The sequence below is a fragment of the Varroa jacobsoni genome, unplaced genomic scaffold (genome assembly GCF_002532875.2).
Source record: "Varroa jacobsoni isolate VJ856 unplaced genomic scaffold, vjacob_1.0 scaffold_555, whole genome shotgun sequence".
Lineage (NCBI taxonomy): Eukaryota > Metazoa > Arthropoda > Arachnida > Mesostigmata > Varroidae > Varroa > Varroa jacobsoni.
In genome coordinates this window covers 328318-351231 of record NW_019213457.1, presented here as the reverse complement: position 1 = coordinate 351231, position 22914 = coordinate 328318, and the positions used below count along the sequence as shown (strand labels likewise).

Genomic DNA, 22914 nt, shown 5'->3' with positions numbered 1-22914 from the left:
TAACAAGAAAGCAAATTACGGGAGAGTTAAGTAAAGGGAAATTTTATTAAGTATTTGGCCAATTATAGATTATTTCCATTGACTGGATGTCTAGAGGGGAAACAAGGCAATGTTGTAGAGACACAAAACAACGATCATAGAGTGCGATTATAAATTCAGATAATAACAGTTCGGCATCCATCACCTGCCATAAAGTTGCATTTTTTTTATTTAATTTAAAATTTCAAAATACATATGTTTGTTTCAGGCGCTTTCTGAAGATATTGGCGGAACGGGAAAAAGTTTCCATGAATGCACTGATTGGTTTCGTAACGTTCTTTTCAAAATCCACGACGAAGTTGTGCGAAAAAGCCGCTTCGGAATTGCTAATCATAAAAAAGAATCAGAGGCAGCTGAAATAAACTGCCTTCCAGCCGACTCAAAGAACGTGTCCTACTTATGTACCTACACATATATATAACATATGTACTATGGGTGGGTTTGATCCAGCTCTCCTTTATAAATTGTAGGATTAATCAGTTTAAAATTGCCCAGTCTCGCGGATTACATAGGGACTATTGGATATCTCTACTCGCAACGAGCTGAATGAACAAGATAACATAGATATTATTCTATTTAATATTCAATGCTACCTGTCAAAAAAATTTGTTACCCACAAGCCGTCGCAGGTACAAATATTCAATATTACTTACCTGGATTACCGAATTTTTTTTATTGAGAACCTGCCTTGCTTCACTGTTTGCATTCTTCTTCGTCATTGTGGACAACAACAGGAGATGTGATACCTCTTGCTTTTTCCAAGCTGACGCTTGCGCAATGATATAAACGAAATAATATGACTTTACAGAACCTCACGCATGCGTTTTTGACATAGTTAATATTGTGACATATTACATTCCTATAATTGTTACTTTAACTGTTATTTAAAATACTGCTACATTTATATATTAGACCATATTAAAAGCTATAAAATACATAAGCATAAATAAAAACAATAAAGCAAGTAAAATGACTATTTATGTACCAACTAATCGTACAAAATTAAAATACTACGCTACATCGTATACTAAAAGAACGCATTTCTCATATTAATGAGTCACAAAGAATAACGGTAAATCATTACAAATACATTTCTATGTATTTTCTATAAGAACATTATTAATTCTATAATCTATCGATACTTCTATAGACCGGCTACTGACCGCTATAGTCCAAATAGTCGAATTAAGACTATAATTGTTTGTGTATTTTAATTTAGCTTAATTCAATTGGTTTGTTTCTCTATTTCCGTCGCGGCAAAAAGACTACACTGCTTCCAGCGGGTCACTGGTCCAAGTCCTAGCACATCTTGCTCTGCAATAGCATGAATGTTTTCCTTATGATGGCCGTCGCGTTCGACGGATGAAGATAAACACAGATAAAGCAAGGTAAATGCTGAGACAAACCATGTTATTTTTGAACAAATATTATTATTATTCAAAGTGTTTAGAGTCAAAAATAGACAGATAACAATAACACCAATGCGGAAACTTATAAAAACAACTAATACAATGATATTTACCTTTCACTTCAGCTGGCAGCTAGTGCTTTTTTTAACTTTATCTCGGTGCGAAAGATTTAGAAAACAATACACAATACATCAATTTTTCGTACCATTTTAAAATATTAAACATGTTGTAACAGCGATCTTCTCTTACATCGATTTACGATCATTCACGTACAGTAAATATATCTAATACCCTACTAATATTTAAAAAAAAATATGTATTTTTTTATACATATATATATAAAATAGATATGTATATAATACGCTTGAAATTCCCTTCGTTGTTGGCCGATCTGGCAGACATGCTCTCGTATGCTGTTTACTTCCACTGTGGAGTTACTTGCTCCCTTAAATAGTAGATGAGAGTAATTCTGAAGCTTCTAAATAAGATGCCAATTGGATAATTATACAAAAACATATAAGAATTACGAAATTGTTTACTATTATTTTCATGAAAATGTAAACGTTGTGTAAATTGCAACTCTGTGAATAAATACATATTTGTATTGTATTCAGCTGTAGAAAAGATAGATTCAATGTCTAAAAATGAAGTTGGATCTTTGAACAAAACTAGCGCCTTTTAATTAAAAAAAATCGAAATATGTAATCAAAGTTTTGCCCGCTACTTATGGGCCAATCTTAGATAACCGTGATTATCTGTGTAGGGTTTGGCCGTAAGTGTTAATTTTCAAATATGGGCTTTTAAACAACAGGGAACTTCAGATGGTAAACAGTTGGTTTCTCACAAATAATGCACGCTATTTATCTATAAACCACACCGTGGTAATCGTTAGTCTCGGGTGAGTTACCTTCATTCAAAACCAAAATTAAGCCAGGTCAATGGAAATAATATAGTACCGGGTTATTTTCGTTTTTATTTGTACCGAATGAAATGTGAAAAAAATAATAGTTCAAATGAAGCACAACTTAATTATTTTACAGAAGGCACACCGTCTACATTTATCTTTTATATTTCGAGTTTTCCAACTCGAGACTACAGCGTGTCTCTGAGACAAGCAGGCAAAAACCTTACCCACTAAGCTACCAAACAGATTTATCCTACCAGATTAGTACAACCATTCCCGTGATAGCTTAGAGAATAATGCATTTGATCATAAGGCTCAGGAATATGTTATGGTTTAAATTCCAACTCAAGCATAAACAAATTTCGTTTCATGCTGGAGGCCAGCCGACTTATGGAATGAATTCGAAATATAGAAATGTTACAAGCGTATCCGGCGGATTTTGAAACTGAGTCACCTTTGAACTACTATCAATACTCTAGTCTTCTGCTGAAAAACAGCTGGGTTTACTCAAGGTGAGATGAATTCAGAAGATAAAAACGTCTTTTAGTCTGTCTTTCTTTTCTTTTTTTAATCTTTTAGTTCGACGAAGGCCAGAGAGCTGCGGAAATTCATTGAAGATTGGTGAAAACTTTAGGCAAGTAAGCCTTAAGCAAAAACACAATATGTAGATGAGCGTTTTAAAAACAGAGATTGGAGTGTTGACGACCATTTAAGGACCAGATGTAGAAATCCAAGGACAGGAAAACGTTGCCGCAGTTGCTGTGAAAACTGGCATTACATATGCAATGCGTTACAAAGTTACAAATGCTAATTTTTTTTTAATGAATTATGATTACTGAATTAGAATTAAGTACTGAAAATGTTGAAACCGCATGAGAAATATGTTTCCCGCAAATTGACTCCAGATCAGTTGGCAATGCGCGCAGTGTACTCCCTGTGTGATTTGCGGAACTTTAATAAAAAAAAACTTGTCTTAGGCACACGGTCGCCATAGATGAGGCAATATATCCAATCTCTGCCGCAAGCCGGAGACGAACCATGCACGAGAACTGTGTCGTCCTAGAGAGGAATCGAATTTGATGACGAAATAAATTCGGATATAAAGTGATGGTAGTATTTACAATAGATATCAAATGAATCTGCCAGTATGTGATATTAGTCGTGTGTGCCAGTATGTGATGAAATGGTGAATACAGCGCGTTATTTCATATTTCTCAAGAGACTTATAGAATGTTGGCATGCAATTGAAAGCACGCAGCCTAGTTACATAATAAAAACGCACGACCTCATTTCCATGAAATTAATTACTTTCTGGATTGAGTGAAGAAACATTCAACGTCGTCTTCAATCCGCTTGTACTTTAGACCTAAGTCCATGTGATTATGAACCATTTCACGACCTAAAAAAGGCAATTGGTAAGCAAGCATATTCCACTATCAATTTACTTCGAGAAATTACAGATAGATAAATTACATATGAAAACGCGAATGGTAGGTACATGATTCTATAAAAACAACCGTGTAAAAAATTAAAACGAATGCCTTTAATGCATATTATAAAATCAGCATTACAGCCTAACTAGTGCAGAAATTATTCAATTTCGAAGTCCCCCGGATTCGCTTGTAATACCTTAACACACATCGTTTCGTTTTGCGTTAATTATATATTTTTAATTTCAATTGTCCGATTATAGAATATAAATAACTTTGGGCAAATTAGGGTGCTAAATTTCCTAATGAAATCGCGTGGGTATATTGAAAAGTACAGTATCTGAAACACTGATTCTTGCGTCGGATATACATACACAGCTTACGAAGTTGATGATTCAGAGTTTATGGTGGAGGCTATGCAACGCGGACCTACTTATAACATGGCAATTTAAGTAGTTCACTGTTATCCACGTAGGGTTTAACATAGTCACAGCTCCAGTGATGGCTGCGACGGTAGCAAGGCTGGTATCACAAGCAAACTCCAGCGACCTTTAGAGCCAGAACTTAATGCGAACATTACGCCGAAAGCCGGCCAAAAATTAAGGACCTATAGTAAAACTCCAGGCTTGTAAACCCCTATATCTACTTATATCAACTTCCGCGAATTTGCCTTCACGAGTCCTTTTAGGTCTTTATATTTGGACATGCAATAAGACTCGGTTTCTTCACCTTTGTCCTTTATTTATGAACGGAGAACGGTTGAGAGGTTTGGGCGGTAAAAAATTATTTTCGTTTCGGCACACATTTGCAGCACATTGCGAATGACAAATCAGTATGACGGAATCCTAAAGAAGAAATCAGAAATAAAGGGACTTATTTTTTTATGGGATACGCATAAAACGTAATCGAAAATGAATGGAACGTTCACTCACTTGTTTTTTGTTAGCTCAATATTAGAAGCCACACCCACCGAAAAAACTATGCAATAAGATTTTGTCGACTTTAGAGTCCAAAAGGCCGATAACATCATCTACCTAGATTTCGAGGCATTAAATACGCTAGTACGTCTGCTACATACGACTCATGTGTAGTTTTTCAAAAATATCCAATGTTTTATATATTAATATTTAAATATCTAGCGAACAAATGGCATCCCTAGACATGCAGTTTATTTAATTACGATAATATGAAATTTATAAGAATGTGCTTAGATGAAGCCGCAGTTGGGTATTCAGTAGGTTCCACAGACTATTACATTTTTATTTTAACATACCTATCTATAAGACTGAATCCATACTTTAAGATATTAGTATATAAGTACATTTATAGTATATAAGAAATCGAATTTACTTCACTAAGGAAATTTTCCGAAGAGCTACACGGATGATGATCTAATAAAATCAAGCTTATATGACGAGGCACTTTTATGCTCAGAATTAGCATTATCCCTATGAAAGATGCTTCATGGGTATTCTTCTAAATTTTGCTTTTATCCAGCACAGGTTATGCGCTGCATGGGTCAGGATCGTAGGCAAAGCACGCCGATTTACTTTTGTGAAAATGGTTGTTACTTTAAACGATAAGCTTTGAGCCACTGAGGTGCTCAAACATTCGAGGATTTAACATTTTGCTCGACATACTTATTAATCTAAAATACAAAAACTGCCCAAACTCTTTTAACGAAAAATAATATTTCCATTCGCAAGCTCTGTTATCACCATTGCATCACTCGGCTATTGCTGTTTTTTCACGTCGAAGTGTCCTGCCGTGATGCAGGCACGCCACTTCCAAGCTGCGCGTTCGATAGCTGACATAGGCTCGTACACGCGATATATTTAGTTGCCAGTTGGTATAGCTTTCATTCTTTCTGAAAAGCAACAAGCGTTATACAATAAGCATGCTTGTTTTGGTGTCCCAGTTTTTTAGAATGGGAAACTACGACTTCACCACAGATATGTGTAAGCAAGCCACGTTTCTGTTACATTCCTGACAGCCAGATGGGTTAACACGAACGGACTCTTTGCTTTACCAATTCAAAGAGTGATTTTCAACCTCCGTTGTTTTAGTAAAGGCTTAGAAATAAAGAAAGATTTGGGTGCGTGGTTTAAGTCCGCTGCTAGTGCCAAGCAACAGGTACATTATTAGCTCGATCTCTGGTGTAAAAATGTCTTTCTTTAAAAACCACTGATTTCCACGCATCTGCATCCCTTGCCCATAATGCTCATAAGGCAGTTAAGAAAGCTTGTACCCATTTCGGCAGCTTTGTGAGCTCAAAGAGTTCTGTATGTGAGTCCCTTAAACTAAATAAAGCTGCGTAAACCTGAACGGCAGTTGAATCACACGTAGTTGGCGTTTATAAGGTAGAATAGGCTAATACAGCAAATTTTGCGCCAGCATAAAATATTTCATAAAGGGACGATAGAGGGAGCCACATGATTTTGAATCAATCTATATGGGTCAAGTGTCGATATCGCCATCTTGACGCAGACACTGTCAGTTCTCAATGTTTGATTAAGAAACAATGGATATATTTTACGTTACCGTTGTACACGTTATTTTCTTTTTTGTCTCAAATGTGTTGTGCACCAAAGATCGTCCAAAAGTTCAACCGTTCAATTTGCCAACGAATCCTGAACTATGTGACGACGTGCATACCTTATGCACAGCAAAATCTAGCACCCATACCCAGTTGGAGTGGCTTAAGGACGGCGCCAGAATCAGTGATGCGTTCTTGCCTAATGCCACAGTTTCACACATAGGAAGTGCACTAGTTCTTAATATTCAATGTATATCGTTAGCGCACACGGGCAACTATACGTGTTTAGCGCAAAATCCGTATGGAAAAGACGCGTTTACTACGTCACTGGTAATAACATCGCCACCATTTTGGTTAGAAGATACAGGCGTTGAGAGAACACAGTTAATCAGACAATTCAACCGGGGCGATATGATAACGCTACAGTGTCCCGTAGGAGGACATCCAAAGCCGAATATAACATGGTACAGAAGAGGTTAGTTGGTGGAGTACTTGTAATACCCGTTATTATGTATTTTAAAAAGCCAACAATTACACATATGATATGTGGTAGGAAAAAGTTTAACAAATTTGAAAAAAAATTATGCCTCAACGGAATCAAAAATCGCAGCAAAACGATTTTTAGTTTTGCAGAAACGAGTTAAAACAACACAAAAATCAAGGTTATAAACGTTTATTATCAACATTTTATCAAATATTTAAAATCTATACAAAAAAAATGTATTTTAAACCAAATATTAAATTTTCAGTAATACTTTCCTTTAGATATCAGCTCTGACGATACAGCCTTTATTAGGTTACGGATGAATAAGACGCTATTCGCAAAATTATGCTACTATTAATTTTCGGTGTTAGTTGACACATATCCTTCATAAGCTTGTATACAGATTTTTAAAAATATCAAGCCATATATAGAAATAAAACTTGTTTGCTTAAAATGCAGTTTAGTCAAACCGCTTCACCCGGCTGCCGTAACAACGGTAATTAAAAAATTAACATGGGAAGCTTTATAGTTTCATGTTCAAATTCACGTTTCTAATAATCGTTACAAAGTTGCCTAGTGGATGAACATGTATTCTGTTATAAAAAATATAAGACAGGTTTCTCAAAATTTAAGCTGTTATGATAATTAGGCTTTGAAAACTTTTAAAGAAGACGCAACTTTTGGCGTTTTATTTAACAGAGCATATTATTCTCACAATAATTTGCATGGTATGATTTACAACTCAGTCACAGCCTAAAAAATGACTGAGGGGAATAATCAATGTTTAATCCTTTTAATTTAGAGACGCACATCTGTATTTATTTTATTTCAATAATATCTACAAACACGTTTTTTAATTGAACATAATAATAGTAATAGATTCAACTTACACTAGTTGAATGAGCAATGCAATTCTTTGTTTGTGTCCTAATTAGGTAGTAAGTGAGCTATCAAAGCAAAACACTCATTTGTATTAATTCAACGTAATTAATCTTTAAGTTAGTTGTTTTTTGATTGCAATAGGGCTTAAAAGCAACCTTGGCTTTCGTGATGAGTAACAGACTAAAATGAATTAACATTCATTTGCGGAAGCCGATAGTCTAAAAAGGCTTTTCCTTAAACCAAGCCATTTTCAAGATGTTCTAAACTCTAGAATTAAAAAAATATCACAGACATACAAATTGAATAGGAAAGAGTTCATTATAAGGTATAATAACCCGATGAGTGGCATGACAGACAGATAAAACGAGCTTTATTTGAGAATTCGAGTCACTACAGGTTAGTGAGGATGAAGTCTTTTATTGTAAAAATTCACGCAATATTTTTTTCATTGCATGGTAAGACTGAAACCGTCAAATGCATGAATCTTGTTATTACTGTTATCCTGCAATTCAGGAAATTTATCAGAACAAAAAATTAAAATATTGTCTTGACGACCTAAAAAATGTATCACACAGTTTCAAGTAATCGACCATAAATCACAAAAGTAAGCGTCCAGTGGTAAGCAGACGCACTGGCCTTTAACGGTCGACTTTTCTTTCAGATGGCTCAAGAATTCAATTTTACGATCCGTACAAATCCTGCAAATTGTGCAATACATTTTGTAATATAAATTGACGTTTTTCAGACAATTTGGTGGCTACTTCAGACACATTCTCTTTTAAGACTGTCGACTACGAATCGACGGACAAGGTGACCTGTAAAGCATCGAATGGCATCGGTTTTTCCTTACAGAGGACGTTCAACATTCAGACCATAAGTATGTTGATATAACTTGAACTTAGGTACGTAGGTGACAAAATCACGAGACAAGAGAAGATGTTTGAAGTTGTAATGGGTGTGGATCGTATAAAACATACAGATAGCCAAGCTTGTACACAGAAAGTGGAGAAAAGATTACGTTCACAGCACGGTAAGACGTTGGAGTAGTCTATAGGGAAGAGTACCGGCCCCAAAATTACCAAGGTCTTCCCTGGGCGTTCATCATTTTGATCACAAGCGGTTCACAGGAAAGGTTTAGATGAAAAAATGGTTAAAAAAGCGGTCTCTTAAAGATAAAAAAGATAGAAGATAAAAGATAGAAAAAAACCTTGCACTTAATAAGAAGCATGGTTTCAATCAGGAAAAATGGCTTGTTGTTATTAAAGAAATAGGGCTATATTTGATCCAGATGACGCTCCCGCGGTACGCCTATTTTTTGCTAATTGTGAATGAATGTTTTTTCAATGGTGGACCTACGTTTTACCAAACTGTAAGCCTACATTTTTCTTCCACCTTTAGTACGTTATAAAGTCGTAGTTATAATATGAAGTTTATAAATTTGCCGCTGTTTTGTTCTTTGACATTCATGGGCGGTAGGTGGCGCCACGTGTACCATTAGCATCTTAATTATACACGCTTATTGTTTACACCGCCATCTTGATTAGATTTTTGCATGACATCTGATGCCGTTACTCGGAACATGGAGCTATTTCACATGGTAATGTGGTTGACGGTTATTTGGGTGTCTACTGAAACCCGAGAACCGCCCAAGGTTCAGCCGTTTTTTTTACCAAATAACCCTGACCTATGTGATGAAATCAATGCAATGTGCACTGCTAAATCAACCAGCCATACAGAACTCGAGTGGCTTAAGGATGACGTCCGAATTGGTGGGGATTCTCTTTTGCATTTGCCAAATACGACAATCTCCAATGTAGGAACAGTTTTATTTCTATCAATCAAATGTGTTTCAATAACACATATCGGCAACTATTCCTGCTCTGCGCGAAATTCATTTGGAAAAGATAAATTCACGGCACCTCTGATCATCACAGTATCGCCATTCTGGATAGAAGAAAGTTTACCTTCAAAGTCCACGGTGCACGCAAATGAAGGTGAAACCATTGAATTGTTGTGTCCGGCCACTGGCAATCCCAAACCTAATATCACTTGGTATCGAGGAGGTTAGTAAAAATGTACTAATTATCAAGTACAGCTTAATATTTCAGTGAGTATGTTGTATATAGTGCCGGTCGAAACAGAATTGTATATAAAAGATGACTTCGTTCATGATGATTTACAATGGCTTTCGAATCAAAAAGCCTATTATATTGAGTAGCTCATAACTATTTTTTCAGTCTAACCATTTATGAACTCGTTACCATCAACTGTATTTGAATCACAGAGGCTTTTTTAATACTTGACGAACATTTCCTATGATTTATAATTTTACACCTTTATTCTTTTGGTGCTGTAAGCATACTGAAGCTAATTATGAATTACCTCAAAAGACAAACCAACCGACTTGCATTTACTGTACTAATAAAACCATAAATAAGAAGACACCCGTGTACTAAAATGGCGCGCATTATATTTAAGAAAGCGCCTGACGAAGTAGAATAATAGGGACTTTATAAGCCAGGTGCTGTTCAATTTACCTATCATAGACAAATAATAATTTTCGTCAATTTTGTTTCAGCACAAGTTGTATCAGTAGGAGATCATCTGAAATTAACCATAGTAGACCGCTCAGCAGCAGGAGAGCTCATCTGTCGAGCTTCAAACGGAATTGCGCCTTCCATTGAAAAAACGTTCACCATCTATATCATATGTATACCTATACATTAGTCACGGAGCAGTGTTTTTATCGAAAATTCGAGTACTAATTCACCGAAGAACGACACGTTCCGTCAGGCTTTCGTGAATTTAATTTGTTTGAATCTTTTAAGGGCAGAAACCTTTTTCAACATTACCGAGCGATGGCGCCTCATGGATCATTTAAAAAAAGGTTTTGGGTGTACCCTGCACTATGCAAAGGAATGACCCAATGTAAAGTAGCACTTAGTTCTAAGAAGAAGCGGTATCTTAATCTCATTGTATGAATTCATTTATCCGTTACATAATGAACACGCTGCAGCTTTGATAATTAGTTCATTAATTGCAGATTTGACTCAAGTCGTAGTTTTCTCACTAGTTTTCTGGCTAAAGTATGGCCAGGTATTAAATAGTGAGGTTACTAATGCTTATACCCCACCTGTCATTGGATTTAGATAATTTAATAATGTGCAGCTCAACTCGCAGCGTGCATATTTCCATGTTGGATTGCAGAGAAAATTAGTATTGGAAGTGGAAGGCTTATGGCGATTCATAACGAAACGCAAGTTGGGTCAAGAACAACGAGTTCCTGACTTAACATACAATGATGTAAATCTTTAAATTCAATGTTTCGGAAACTTTTTTTGAGTACTTATTTATAGGGAGTATTAAGAATTTGAGATGCTCGATTTCACGTGATGACAGACAGTGACAGCAATGTAGAGTGAGGTACAATCGAAAATTATACATGTGTAGCAAGGGAACAGGCCTATCTATGGGTACCAGCACAGAGTGCGGCAGTCTTAATTATTTGCTAACACCTGCACACCGAGACCGCAGCAACCGGTTATACTCTTCCTATTTTAAATCTTTGAAGTCTTACATGCGTTGCATAAGCCATCCAGCATTGCTTCACACAGCTGGCTTCCAGCAGGAAATGAAGTATGTTTGCGCTCGGATTAGAAACTAGACCATTACGTGTCCCTAAGTTTAATAAACAAAAATGTTACCACTGCATTACTACGGGGACAAATTCTTCTTAGCTTACGGCATCTTATCCCGATTTCTCAACTAGGACTTCTTCGAGTCACTAGTCAATAAATTTTTTGCTCCAACACACCATTACTAACTAACTCATTCGAACAAACCGCAGTTTCACACATGTGAAGTATGCATTAGACTTAAAAAGCGGCCAAGAATCTGAACGAAAATCACTCCTAAGCCAATATAATGCAAAACATTGGTCTTGTAAATTTGCGCGCCTGGAGCGAACGCCAACATTACCGGCAGGTGGCGCCACAAGTATCAGCATGAGTCTCTAAGTATTTCTAAAGCGAAGCAAGGGAAACGAATAAGGCGCCATATTGTTTTGTTCGGCGCCAGTGGACAAAAGTCACTGACATATGTCCATACATGGAACAAAATGAAGTGGTTGCACATAGTTCGGTTTGCACTACAGTGTGTGTTAACCACTATTTGTGGAGGTGCGTACTATCTTAGAAAAAAATTAAATTATTACGGTTATCATTAACGGTTATTATATATTTTCAAAACCATTCAGGAGAATCCAAAAACCTGAACATGAAAGACAAATTTGATTTGCAGCTTCGAAAATTGTTCCGTTTGCATTCCCGGACAACCTTCAACTAGGATCATCGATCGACGTTGTCTGTAGTGTGCCTTCAAATGCACATAAACTCGCATGGTTTAAGGGTAACATCGAGATCAAAAATGGCTGGCGAGAAATCTCAATTCAACAGCCCACAAAACGCTTACTGACCATGTCTATTGATGCCATTACACTTGACCACGTTGGCAACTATAGTTGTCGAGCGTTATTTTTCGATGACACTGAGGACTGGTATAGTGACGAGCTAATTGTAAGAGCTGCACCGTCTTGGAGGGTGGAGCCCCCATCTAAAGTGCAAATTCAAAGCTCCAGTGGAGGCATTTTGAATTGCCAAGCCGAAGGATCACCGCGGCCACACCACTCGTGGGAGAACGACAAAGGGCAATTGGTTCATAATGGGAGTTCACTATCAATTCCAGCCCGTTCAGATCTGCAGTCTGGCGGTGGGACACACAATTTCGAAGTTACCTGCGTTGCTGATAATGGAATTGGACCTTCTATTAGGAAAACTGTTTATGTCACTATATCTGGTACGTATACATATATATAGAACGAGAGAAAAAGGTGGGAAAGCAAGTTTAAAACAGTATACTTTAAGTGAGCGTTTTGAGTACGCTTTGTTTAGAACTTCTGAAATTGTTCCAACTACACTGGATGTCATGCTATAATTGCAGAGAACATTACCTGGCTAAGAAAAAATTGTTATAGAGGCACCTGTCGATTTATTTTGTGGCAGCCAGCAGAAGTTTCTCAAAGGCTGTTAACAGACTGTTGAAGTTTAGATCATTCGGCAATATTTTCTATTATTATTTTACCGTGACTAATTATAAACGGAACGAAAGGTGGTAGTAGTCGCACGGAAAAAGAGAGAGAAATTAGTTGTACGCCTGAGGAGTCCTAGTGTAAATGCAAAATTTTAAGTCAAATTATACCAGCGATACGTTTTGCTAGAAATACGTAGATAAACATCTTCTTGTGCAAGCATCTATACCTTTACTTTATGAAGGCTATGTTTACTATGCAATGAACCAGATCAATACGACTGACTAGTTCTCAATTATGCATTAACCTTCAAGACTTACCTGGCGGATACAGATGTAAATGATCTCGCTTTATTGATACATAGAAGCTATAATGTGTTAAAAAATAATGAATCGATCTATGATCGATCTTAGGCAATACAGTTCGTTGGGCTCGTCTATCATAATATTTGACACATTCAGGTGCATGTCCTACACGTAACTGTGAGGTAAATATGTCGCGATCAGCAACTCATCGCAGCTTATTTAAGGTGATATACTCCATATTGGTAGGTTCAATATATTTATGCGTATTGCGGACGGGGACATTTTACTTTTTGTCAAAAAACCTAAAGAAGTCAGATGAGGACACGCGTTGTTAACTAATATACTCCCAGGGCAGAGAATATCCATGGCAAACTTTTGCGTAATTGTATTGACAATAAATGCCGCTGAGGAATAGATTGTTGTTGTCGAAGACCGTGTATACGACAGTAATAAGTGCCACTGTGGAGAGCCAAAATTTTAAGCGTCTGACAATGGGGTCGTCTCTTATAAGGACTCTCTATAACGTGGACTATCGGCAGTAAGATGTATGCTTCTCATACGTCAGATAACTAGAGTTATCCGAGCTTGCGCAAGAATAGCGGAACTATTCAAGAGAAAGTTACACTACATTTAACGAAGGTGGATGAAGTTTTGCTATTAATAACCAAAACCATCTAGTGGGAACATGCAGGAAACCATACGTGTAGTGCTTGTAACCGTGTCGGAAGTAACAGACTTACCACAATGCTTTCAATAGCTTTTACCCCAATGTGGAAGTCCACGATAGGTGGGAAAAATGTGATTGTTCAAACAATCGATTTTCTTGCTTGAATGCCATGTTGCTGGATTTTACTACCGAACATCACCTGCATCGCAATAAAAGTCCGTGAGATAAGAAAGGTGGATAAAGTCGAAGTATAGAATTATTTATAAATCTGTTGCTCTAATTTTTTTATACCTCTGTAAATTTGAAATGGATTATACGAATTTTTCAGTTTTCTACACCCAGTTACCCAAGATCAATCATAACTATTTAAAAAAACATGAGATGCGCGCTATTTTTTAATGCATAGGCTCGAGTAAAATGCTTCATCTAGTAAACGGTTTGACCATATACTAGATATGTGAAGACAAAATGAGCATGAAGGAAATTAACCGTCTATTATGGTATCTGTATTTCATAACCTAATTGCGACTGCTTACTAGTTAGAATCGTGTAGACATTTAATCATGCAACCTGACTTCAAACGGATTCAAAATCCGCCGCCGTTTCACGAGTTTTATTGAATCGCCGATGGATGCCGCCACATGTACCGATTTAACAAGAGTTAGAGTTCGTGTTTTGGCAATAGCGTGTAGCGCAGCGCCATATTTGCTCACCGTACAAGGAGACCGACATGGGTGGCAGATCATGGATTTACTTGAGTTACGTTTTGCTACTTTACCTGACCTTCCAACATGTGCTAGCAGGTATGAACTAGTTGAAGCGACATATTATTATTGTATGTAGCGATCTATTTTTTTTACATATGATGTATCTTGTGAGGACATTTGAGACAAAACCGTATGTGTTGATCTGACTTGATAATTTCCAGGATTACCGAGCATTCCGACTTTTGCAATTCCTGAGAAGAATTCCCTTGGATCCGAGATAAAAATTACATGTTTCTCAGCTGGAGCTACAAGTTTATCATTATTCAAGAACGGTGTCGCCCTTCAAAAAGGGCAAAGAGGCACTGAAATCACACGCATGGGCGGTTTGCTTATTTTATCCATTGAGAAATTACATGTAGAGCATGCAGGAAACTATACCTGTGTTGCCTATAATCAGGAAGGTTCTAAAAGTTCTAGCGCGTTTTTGGCTGTAATTGCCCCGCCAACGTGGATAACCGTTCCTCAATCCCAGGTTTTGACAAAACAGGCTTCGGCAAGTTTGGAGTGTCAGGCTGATGGATTTCCACAGCCAAATATATCTTGGACGAAAAACGGAGGTTTGTTCCTGCAAAAATCATATTTTTTATGTGTCATATTTTTATTTCTCTTTTCTTGCTGTGATGATTAATCTTTTGTAAACGCCGTGGCCATAAATAAACCATAGTTTTAGCATATTTTAGGATCCGAAGCAGTTCAGTTATTTATAAAACTTTTATTGAATTGCAATATTACTACTAAATGTCTGTTTAAGGGCTCAATATGTGTATTTATGGCTTACCTTCCAGATATTATTGGGAATGTGGGAATACTGCGATTTGATGAAGTAGATGCTAGCGATGCAGGTGCTTATGTCTGCATAGCCCGGAATGACTACGGTGTAATTCAGCATAGTATTGACGTATCTGTTTTCTGTGAGTACCGGTTAAAATTTCCCGCCATTTGGAGTAACTTCCTTAATGGCCGATGGATGGCGCCACCTATTCCAAACCATCGAAACATCGTAGCAGTATTCAGAGTACGAAACAACCGCCATAGTCGTTTCCAAGTGACTTCAGTGCTATAAAAATGACATCTGTAAGTTGGCACACGTTTTGTATGCTTTCCCTAATCATGGGACCCAAAATGTGTTTAGCAGGTATGTAGTACGAGAATATCCAACGCTAGCATCAAATAACATACCGAAAATTTGCTATTAATTCATTTCGATTTTTGGCACTAAGGAATGCTTTGTATACAGAGCTGCCGAAAATTACTCCATTCAGCTTCATCGAAAATACAGCAGGAAAAATGGTTAAGGTGACGTGTTTCTCTACGGAGAAAAGCATTCTTTCATGGGAAAAAGATGGTACAGTTCTCTACAATGGTCAACAAAATATTTCTATCAAGGAGTTTGATGAAATGTTGATCCTCTCGATCAGTAGCTTACGTCCGGAGCATTCGGGCAATTATACATGCAGTGCGCGGAATCGTTATGGCTCCAGTCACTTTAGTGCTTTCCTGGCAGTCACTGCTCCACCACACTGGAAAACTACACCTCAAAGTGAAGTTACTTTGATTATGGGAAGTTCTCAAAAACTTGTGTGCGATGTCGAAGGTTATCCGGACCCCAACGTTACTTGGACGCTTTTCGGTGGTATGTTATTGCATTTGGTTATGTTACCAATCCAGAGACTACAAGCAACTCAGCAGTCTATTGTTTTACCTATACAAGTCCTTCACAAAATCACTTAGTAAAAGTTGCTAGAAGTGTTTCCTAAGACGAGGGTGCTTTATTTCACGCATGTTTTCGTTTAATACGTGGCCGGTCCTGAATCGAGAATATTAATAGTGTTGTCAATCGTAGACCTGGTTGTGCAAGCGATTGCACATAATAATGACAGTTACTATTATTTATCAATTTAATTTGCAAATTTTAAAGTAAAAAATCACATCTGTTTACACGTACCCAACAAGATTATTCCAACCAAAAATGGTGCCCGACCAAAAACCTTCTGGTTATAAGTCTCGAGCGTTATCGCCTGCTCCACCATTTCAAATGTTTTTTCAAAAATGTTTCTTTAGATCTGGGAAGTTATTGTGAAATGATTTCAATTATACTACGCGTATTTTGAATAATATTTCGTATACTAATGTACAGAGCAATCTCGAAAGTTGGTGAAGTCTTTCCGAAATAAATTTATCTCTTTTTGTTATAAGAATTATTATCTTGTTTTACAGAAACCATCTGGAAAGGATCTACACTATATTTTTCATCTACAAATGCCAAATCGGGGGTTTATTCTTGTATAGCCGAAAACCAGCATGGACGGATCCAGTCTGATATTAAAGTCTCACTGCATAGTGAGTTGGCCTAACGAGACAGCAAAAAAAGCTATTCAATAAGTCGATCACCAATGCATTTACCTCTTGCTTGTGCAAATCTGCCTTGAATTGAACGGCTTCATTAGAGGTTATAAATGGCACTACATGTACCACACTTCGGCGTTCTGGTACCCGGAAGTTTCACATAGCATAATTAATGCTAATCGAGATGACACTAATGGATAAATACTGAACATCTTGAATACTACAGGCATAAAGCAGAAAACCAAGTTTTATCTATGAAGTAAGAGAACAGATTAAACCTGGTTTAAAAAATAAATCTTCAAGGCATATAGGTTATATCAAGACTATTCAAACATAATGCATGGCTCTCCGAACGTAGTCCCCTAATAATATATCAAACAAAATATATGCTGACAAATTGCGTTTGCACACTGATCCTAAAGTATATCATCACGTTCAGCCTCCTTCAGTTTCTAAAAAGAAGTACATCAAACTCATCTTCTGCCATTTAGTTAAAAAATTGCAATTTAGAGATTTTAAAATAGAAAAGACGGATCATTGTATACGAGTTCCATGATAAATGAACGGCTTTTTGCACGTGTTTTACCAAAGATCAAGAAATTTTCCAAATTCTGAATAAGTAGACATCAAAAAGGTAGTCGTTATTACAAAAAAGGTTTAAAGCATACTTTTGAGTTATTTTAGGGTGGCCTATAGTATTTTTACTTTAAATGATCTTTGAGTACAGCTTGCAGTTTAACGTAGGGCAATTGTTGAAGTATCCAGCAATTATAATGTACATGCAGTCAATGCTGATATCCAAGTACATCCTGGCTTTCAAAAGTACTACTTAAAGTGTACTTACGGTTCTCACAATAATATTTATACGAACTGCCCAACAGAGGTGAAAATATGTTCAACTTATTTCCTGCTAGGCGCAACCGTTATAGTTGTTACAAGCAACATAGCGAGAAAATACGTGATATTCATGAACATAACTCGATCAAACGTGGAACAACATTCCTATACGAAAATGCTACCTTGTACTCTTGTAGTTTACCTGCTGCATTTTTCGGCTCCCAGATGGCCACATGTCAAAGAATTGACAAGGACTTTAACAAAAGAATAACACACATGCCAACAAATCAAAGACAAGCAAAGAGCTCTGCAATTTTTATTACCGTCATTTACGAGGCTATGAAATTTTCTGACGCTAAGCCTGTAGAAGAAAATCTGTTTAATCACTGTTTTTACCGGTGAATAAGTGTTAATATATGTAACGCTTTTGCTTGAATTCGTGTTTTTAATTCGGCTTCAGTTATAGGCTTCTTACAAGTAGCAAACCTACTTTTATATTTCAGTATAGTAAATTGGAAGAATTGTTTACCTACGCTAGTAATAACCCAACATTAAGCGTGGCGTATAATTTAGTGTCCCTAGTGGTAACGCTGATCACCATATACGAGAAAAGTGTTGATTATATAGTTGAAACCGTCTGGAAAATAACAGTACTACTGTATTAAAGTTTTAACTAGAATTAAACTTAACGACGGACAATAAAATGGCATTATGAAAAGGCTCAATGTTTAACCCACGGGCATCTTCTTGCTAAAAATTTATGCAATATACATGCTTGGAATATGGGTCTCATATTTATTAACTTTATGACTTGCAACATTTAATAATTGATACTCATCAAGTTTCTCGGTAGATACAATCGGATGGTTCGAACGCGTAAAATCAGCCGAACTTCATACGTTCACTAGTGTCCAAGAATAACTGTTTTCAACGAAAGTCGCGTATAATTAGCATTTCCATATCGTAATAATTAATTATGATAGCTAATGTTTTCAACAAAGCTACAACTATAAATATATCAGCACTTGTTCAAATGTAATTTGTATTACATTATTTGTATTAATTACTATTATTTGTAGGCTGTGAATCATATTTCTTTGTGCTTCAGATGGAAGTTATCGCCAAAAACGGCTAGGATTTCGGTCGGCGGATGGCGCCATTTGTATCATGGTGTACAACACTTACGGAGCCATTTTACAGGCTCAAATAGCTCTCACAGACCTATAAACATATAAAGCTACGTAGGAAGACGCTATGTTTGTTTATCAGACAATACGTCCTAGATGAACGACCATGTCCTTGATGATGAATTATCTATTGTACACGAGCTATGTAATATGTGCACGAGCTATGTATGTATTTTCCTGTTACTCAAACGTATGAATGCAGATTAGTGACTTTTGCACTGCTCTTCATGAGGTTTATTATCATCCCTGTTAAAGAAGATTTGCCGTTCCAACAGTGCCAACTTAAGCGACAGTTATTTTTAGGACTTCCAAAAATGGCTCCATTCGGTTTTTCTGAGAACATGGTGGGTCGAGCAGCTAAGTTATTTTGCGTCTCTAGGGGTGGTTCGTCTTCGTCGTGAATCAAAGATGGCCGCTTGCTACTCGATGGCTCTGATGGAATTTCGCTCAAACTATTGGTACATGCCTTCTATAAGTGAGCTTCGACCGGAGCATTCTGGTAATTATACGTGCATTGCGCGTAATCATGACGGTACAAGTAGCTTCAGTGCTCTCCTTGGTGTGATAGCTCCTCCGAGATGGACTGATGCACCTCAAGATTTAATCTTCAGTGGCAGCTCTAAAGTAACCAAAGTTATATGTGATGCTTCCGCATACCCCGAACCCAATGTCACACTACGCAAAAATGGAGGTTAGTTGAAATTGAAGTACCCCTAGAGTCGAAAATCTAACTGCAAAAAATAAAGACTACTTTTTCTATGCTCTCATTCACAGTTTTCTGTATTAAATAATAATAAAATAAAAAAATAAAATAATAACTTTAAGACAAGATCCGTGAGTGAAGATTAGGTTTTAACACGATTGCTTGGAGTCGGTAATGCAATATGATGCAATATTATAAGAGGTTAACATTACACAAAAAATGGCGCTTTGATACCATGGATACTCATTTCTCTGTCTTATTTCGAGGTTATTAATATACTGATGGTATTGCAGATGTGATTAATATTGGAAGCGTTTTTCGCATCCAAACGATAAAAGGAACCTTATCTGACGATTATACTTGCCATGCATCAAACGAATATGGAGTTATACACCACAGTTTTAAAATTCTCATATTCTGTAGGTTTGTCATGATGTGATACCTATCTAACTTCACTTTTGTAAATGTTGGTTTTTTCGCATATTAAATTAAACTACACAAGATAACTTGCTTGTGATATCTGTGAGTTTCGTATATTGAGTTGCTTTTACTTGAAGATAGTTGGGAATTTTCAGAAGGGACTATCGAAATATTTGAAACGGGCATACTTCGCGCTTTAGATGAACCTTCCTTTTGTGGCCAATGGATGGAGCCACGTTAATAAAGGCCTATATTAGCTGGCTGGGTCCCAACAGATTAGGGCAAAATAGTAACGTCCATATTTATTTTTGTGGATCATATGCTGGGTATGCACACTGACTGTCCAACGACAAAGGCTAGACTTGATGACTGTCAAATGTATACATCCCGCATAAGCAGTGATTGCATAAGCTCTGTAATATTGTGACGTAGGTGGTTTTTTAGACCACTGATACTGTCCTTTAATATAGTCCTAACAATATTGTAAAATAACACACACAAACACATTGTATATAAACAATGCAAAAACCCTGACCGTTTACGACTCTTTATAAACCGTGAGAAAAAATGTGGAACTCAAATATTTGATCGGTAAATTTTCGAGGGCCGCCGCATATTTGACCATTTGATTTCATGGAGAATAGTGAAGATTGTTTTACCAAAGCAGCTTGCATCTTTAGAACAGACAATAGACTCTCGTAGTCATTAAATGGATAATATATGACCGGCCGAGTCGATAATATCACTATACTCTTTGAAGGAACACTTTCCGCCATTATCAATACCCTTATACTAAAATATTCAGGGAATTTTACGTGTATGGCACGCTAGATGCTTCAGATAGCGCCGTGCTGACAATGGCTGTTCCTCTGGACCGGTTGGCTGTTCCACCTGTTTATGTTGTGACCCTAAAGGATGTCGATGAAAGACCTATATGCGAAGCTCAAGTATACCCCGAAGAGTTTTCGTTCCTACAGGGTATGTTTTCAAAATATTATCTTACATACTGAGAAAGGTTAAAAAGGTTGAACGTATTCATTAATATAGTAGCAATGTATGTGTACACACAAACGGCTACATCAATTCATGCCGTCGAAAATTGAATTTCAAATGTGCATACGAAACAGACTTAACATTTGCCGCTTTCTTTTCCTGTGAGGCCGTTGGAATATTAAACTAAACGACTGGCGTGTGTTGGTCCTTTTCGAATAAGTTATAACACCTAATTCTTGCAAACTCATATGATCAATTCGACCCAATGTCGTTGCAAAGGTAACTTCAATCGGGAAAACACTGGGGTTTCCGCCTCATCACTCTAGACTCGGCGTGTTTACATGTATAGCCAATAACAGAAATGGAGGCATTCAATATAATGTTAATATTTTTATATATTGTCAGTAACATTTGTAGACATGGGTAATTGCGCATAAAAAGTGTTGATTACAGTTGGTTCATCTTGATTAATTTTCCCTGTGCAAACTGGCTTTGATATTTGGCAGGCAGGTGGCGCTACATGTCTCACAACTTGGCCTGTTATGGACTTTTGTACTACGTTATTAAGCTCAACGAGGGCATCGCCATTTTTGTTTATCACTCTAATAGTCCTGTGGCAACCATGAAGGCATCTGCTCATGTATCTGTTGCGCTTCTATTAGTTCCCTACTCTCACTCTGGTAACTGCAGGTAACTGTAACTGATTTGTCATGCCCTAGTGTCGAATGATTAAATTATTATTAACATAATAATAGAAATACATAAATGAAAGTAATATAATAATAATAATAGCTCTTAATTAAAGAATTATGCAGAATAAATTAGCCGAACCCTTTTGTCGAATGCATGATAAATTGTTATATTACAAATCCTCCAAAAATTTCGCCCTTTCACTCCCTCGATAATAAGATAAATAGCCAAGTGCGAGTATTTTGTGTGCCCTTAAAAGCTATTTCAATCAGTTGGTCCAACGGCAGCGAGCTTCAAAACGGCATCAGTGGAATTTCCGTTATTTGCTCTCAATAAGCCAGCTCCAACAGGAACATTCGGGAAATTACACTTGCACTGCGCGTAATAACGATGTCTCGAATAACTTTAGTGTTAGCTGTTGCTTCTCTTTCCAAGTGGAAAAAGATCCCAGAAGATGTCTTAGTAACATAAGGAACTGCAACAACGAAACTTGTATGCACTGCATACGGATTCTTTGAACCAAATGTTACGTGGTACAAAAGTGGAGGTCTGTAAGCTGCCGAATCTAACATTACATTTATTTTTTTTGGATAAAAAATTGATTTTTACAAATATGTTGATACATCGGGATTATCGGGATCTAAAAACAAGCAAATTAAAACGAGAAACTTGAATAAAAAGCTTAGTATGCAAATTTGGATTACACTGTGGTAGTTGTTCATGCTGTTTTGTAAAATAGCTTCCCGGCTCCATTGCAGATTTGTTACATACCGGAAAAGAGCTCGATGTATCGTTGTATTTCAAAATTAATGAAATTGCCGGGCCTTACACATGTCGAGCTACAAATGAACATGGAACTATTCATCACAACTTTAGAATAGCCGTATTTTGTAAGTGTGTATCGGACTCACTATTATATTTACAACACAAACGTTGCAAACGTTGAACTTTTTGAGCGATATTTATGATATTATATAAATTACATCTAGAGCTTATTTTTGTACTTCGTTGTGGAGTGCTTTGATTACTTTCCCGCCACACGGAAAGCTTAAGGAAATGGCCGACGGATGGCGCCACCAGGATTATGCTCGAAATATATCTGATTAATTGAATGAGGGCAAAACAGGGAGGCCATATTTGTTGTGGCTGCAATGTGCATGTCACGATCATGTTTGCAACATTTTCAACAGCTGTGTGCTTATTCATTTGTGCGCATCTTAATGACGCTG

At 36.9% G+C, this 22914-nt stretch overlaps 2 protein-coding genes and 1 long non-coding RNA gene across 10 annotated transcripts in view; 2 read left to right on the top strand and 1 right to left on the bottom strand.

Annotated features, from left to right (window-relative positions):
• Nucleotides 1–4472: 4472 nt before the first annotated feature.
• LOC111261434 (uncharacterized) lies at nt 4473–14977 on the bottom strand. The gene is made up of 4 exons (XR_002680970.2): nt 14888–14977; nt 13816–13941; nt 5501–5649; nt 4473–4627 (listed from the first exon to the last, which is right to left on the bottom strand). It is a non-coding gene; the product is annotated as an uncharacterized LOC111261434 (long non-coding RNA).
• On the top strand, nt 6226–16060 carry LOC111261432 (cell adhesion molecule Dscam2). 3 transcript variants are annotated; one of them, XR_015311504.1, is made up of 6 exons: nt 6226–6793; nt 8430–8561; nt 11984–12538; nt 14671–15066; nt 15295–15644; nt 15747–16060. XR_015311504.1 is itself a non-coding variant. In XM_086968707.1 (6 exons), exons 1-5 carry the CDS (start codon nt 6304–6306, stop codon nt 15570–15572), a joined length of 1851 nt encoding a protein of 616 aa, XP_086824833.1. In that variant the 5' UTR covers nt 6226–6303; the 3' UTR covers nt 15573–15583; nt 15747–16060. The 3 variants fall into 3 exon arrangements, 2 of the variants coding, with proteins under 2 accessions (XP_086824833.1, XP_086824832.1); XM_086968707.1 differs by having other exon boundaries at nt 15295–15583; XM_086968706.1 differs by having other exon boundaries at nt 15295–16060.
• A 6724-nt stretch (nt 16061–22784) lies between these two features.
• LOC111261429 (cell adhesion molecule Dscam1) overlaps nt 22785–22914 on the top strand; it is a 29764-nt gene continuing 29634 nt past the window's right edge. For 5 of the 6 annotated variants that reach the window (XM_022834921.2, XM_022834915.2, XM_086968703.1 and 2 more), the window contains exon 1: nt 22792–22914. In XM_022834921.2, the coding sequence (XP_022690656.2) occupies nt 22797–22914 (118 nt within the window). In that variant the 5' untranslated portion in view covers nt 22792–22796. The other variant, XM_022834916.2, reaches the window with a different exon arrangement.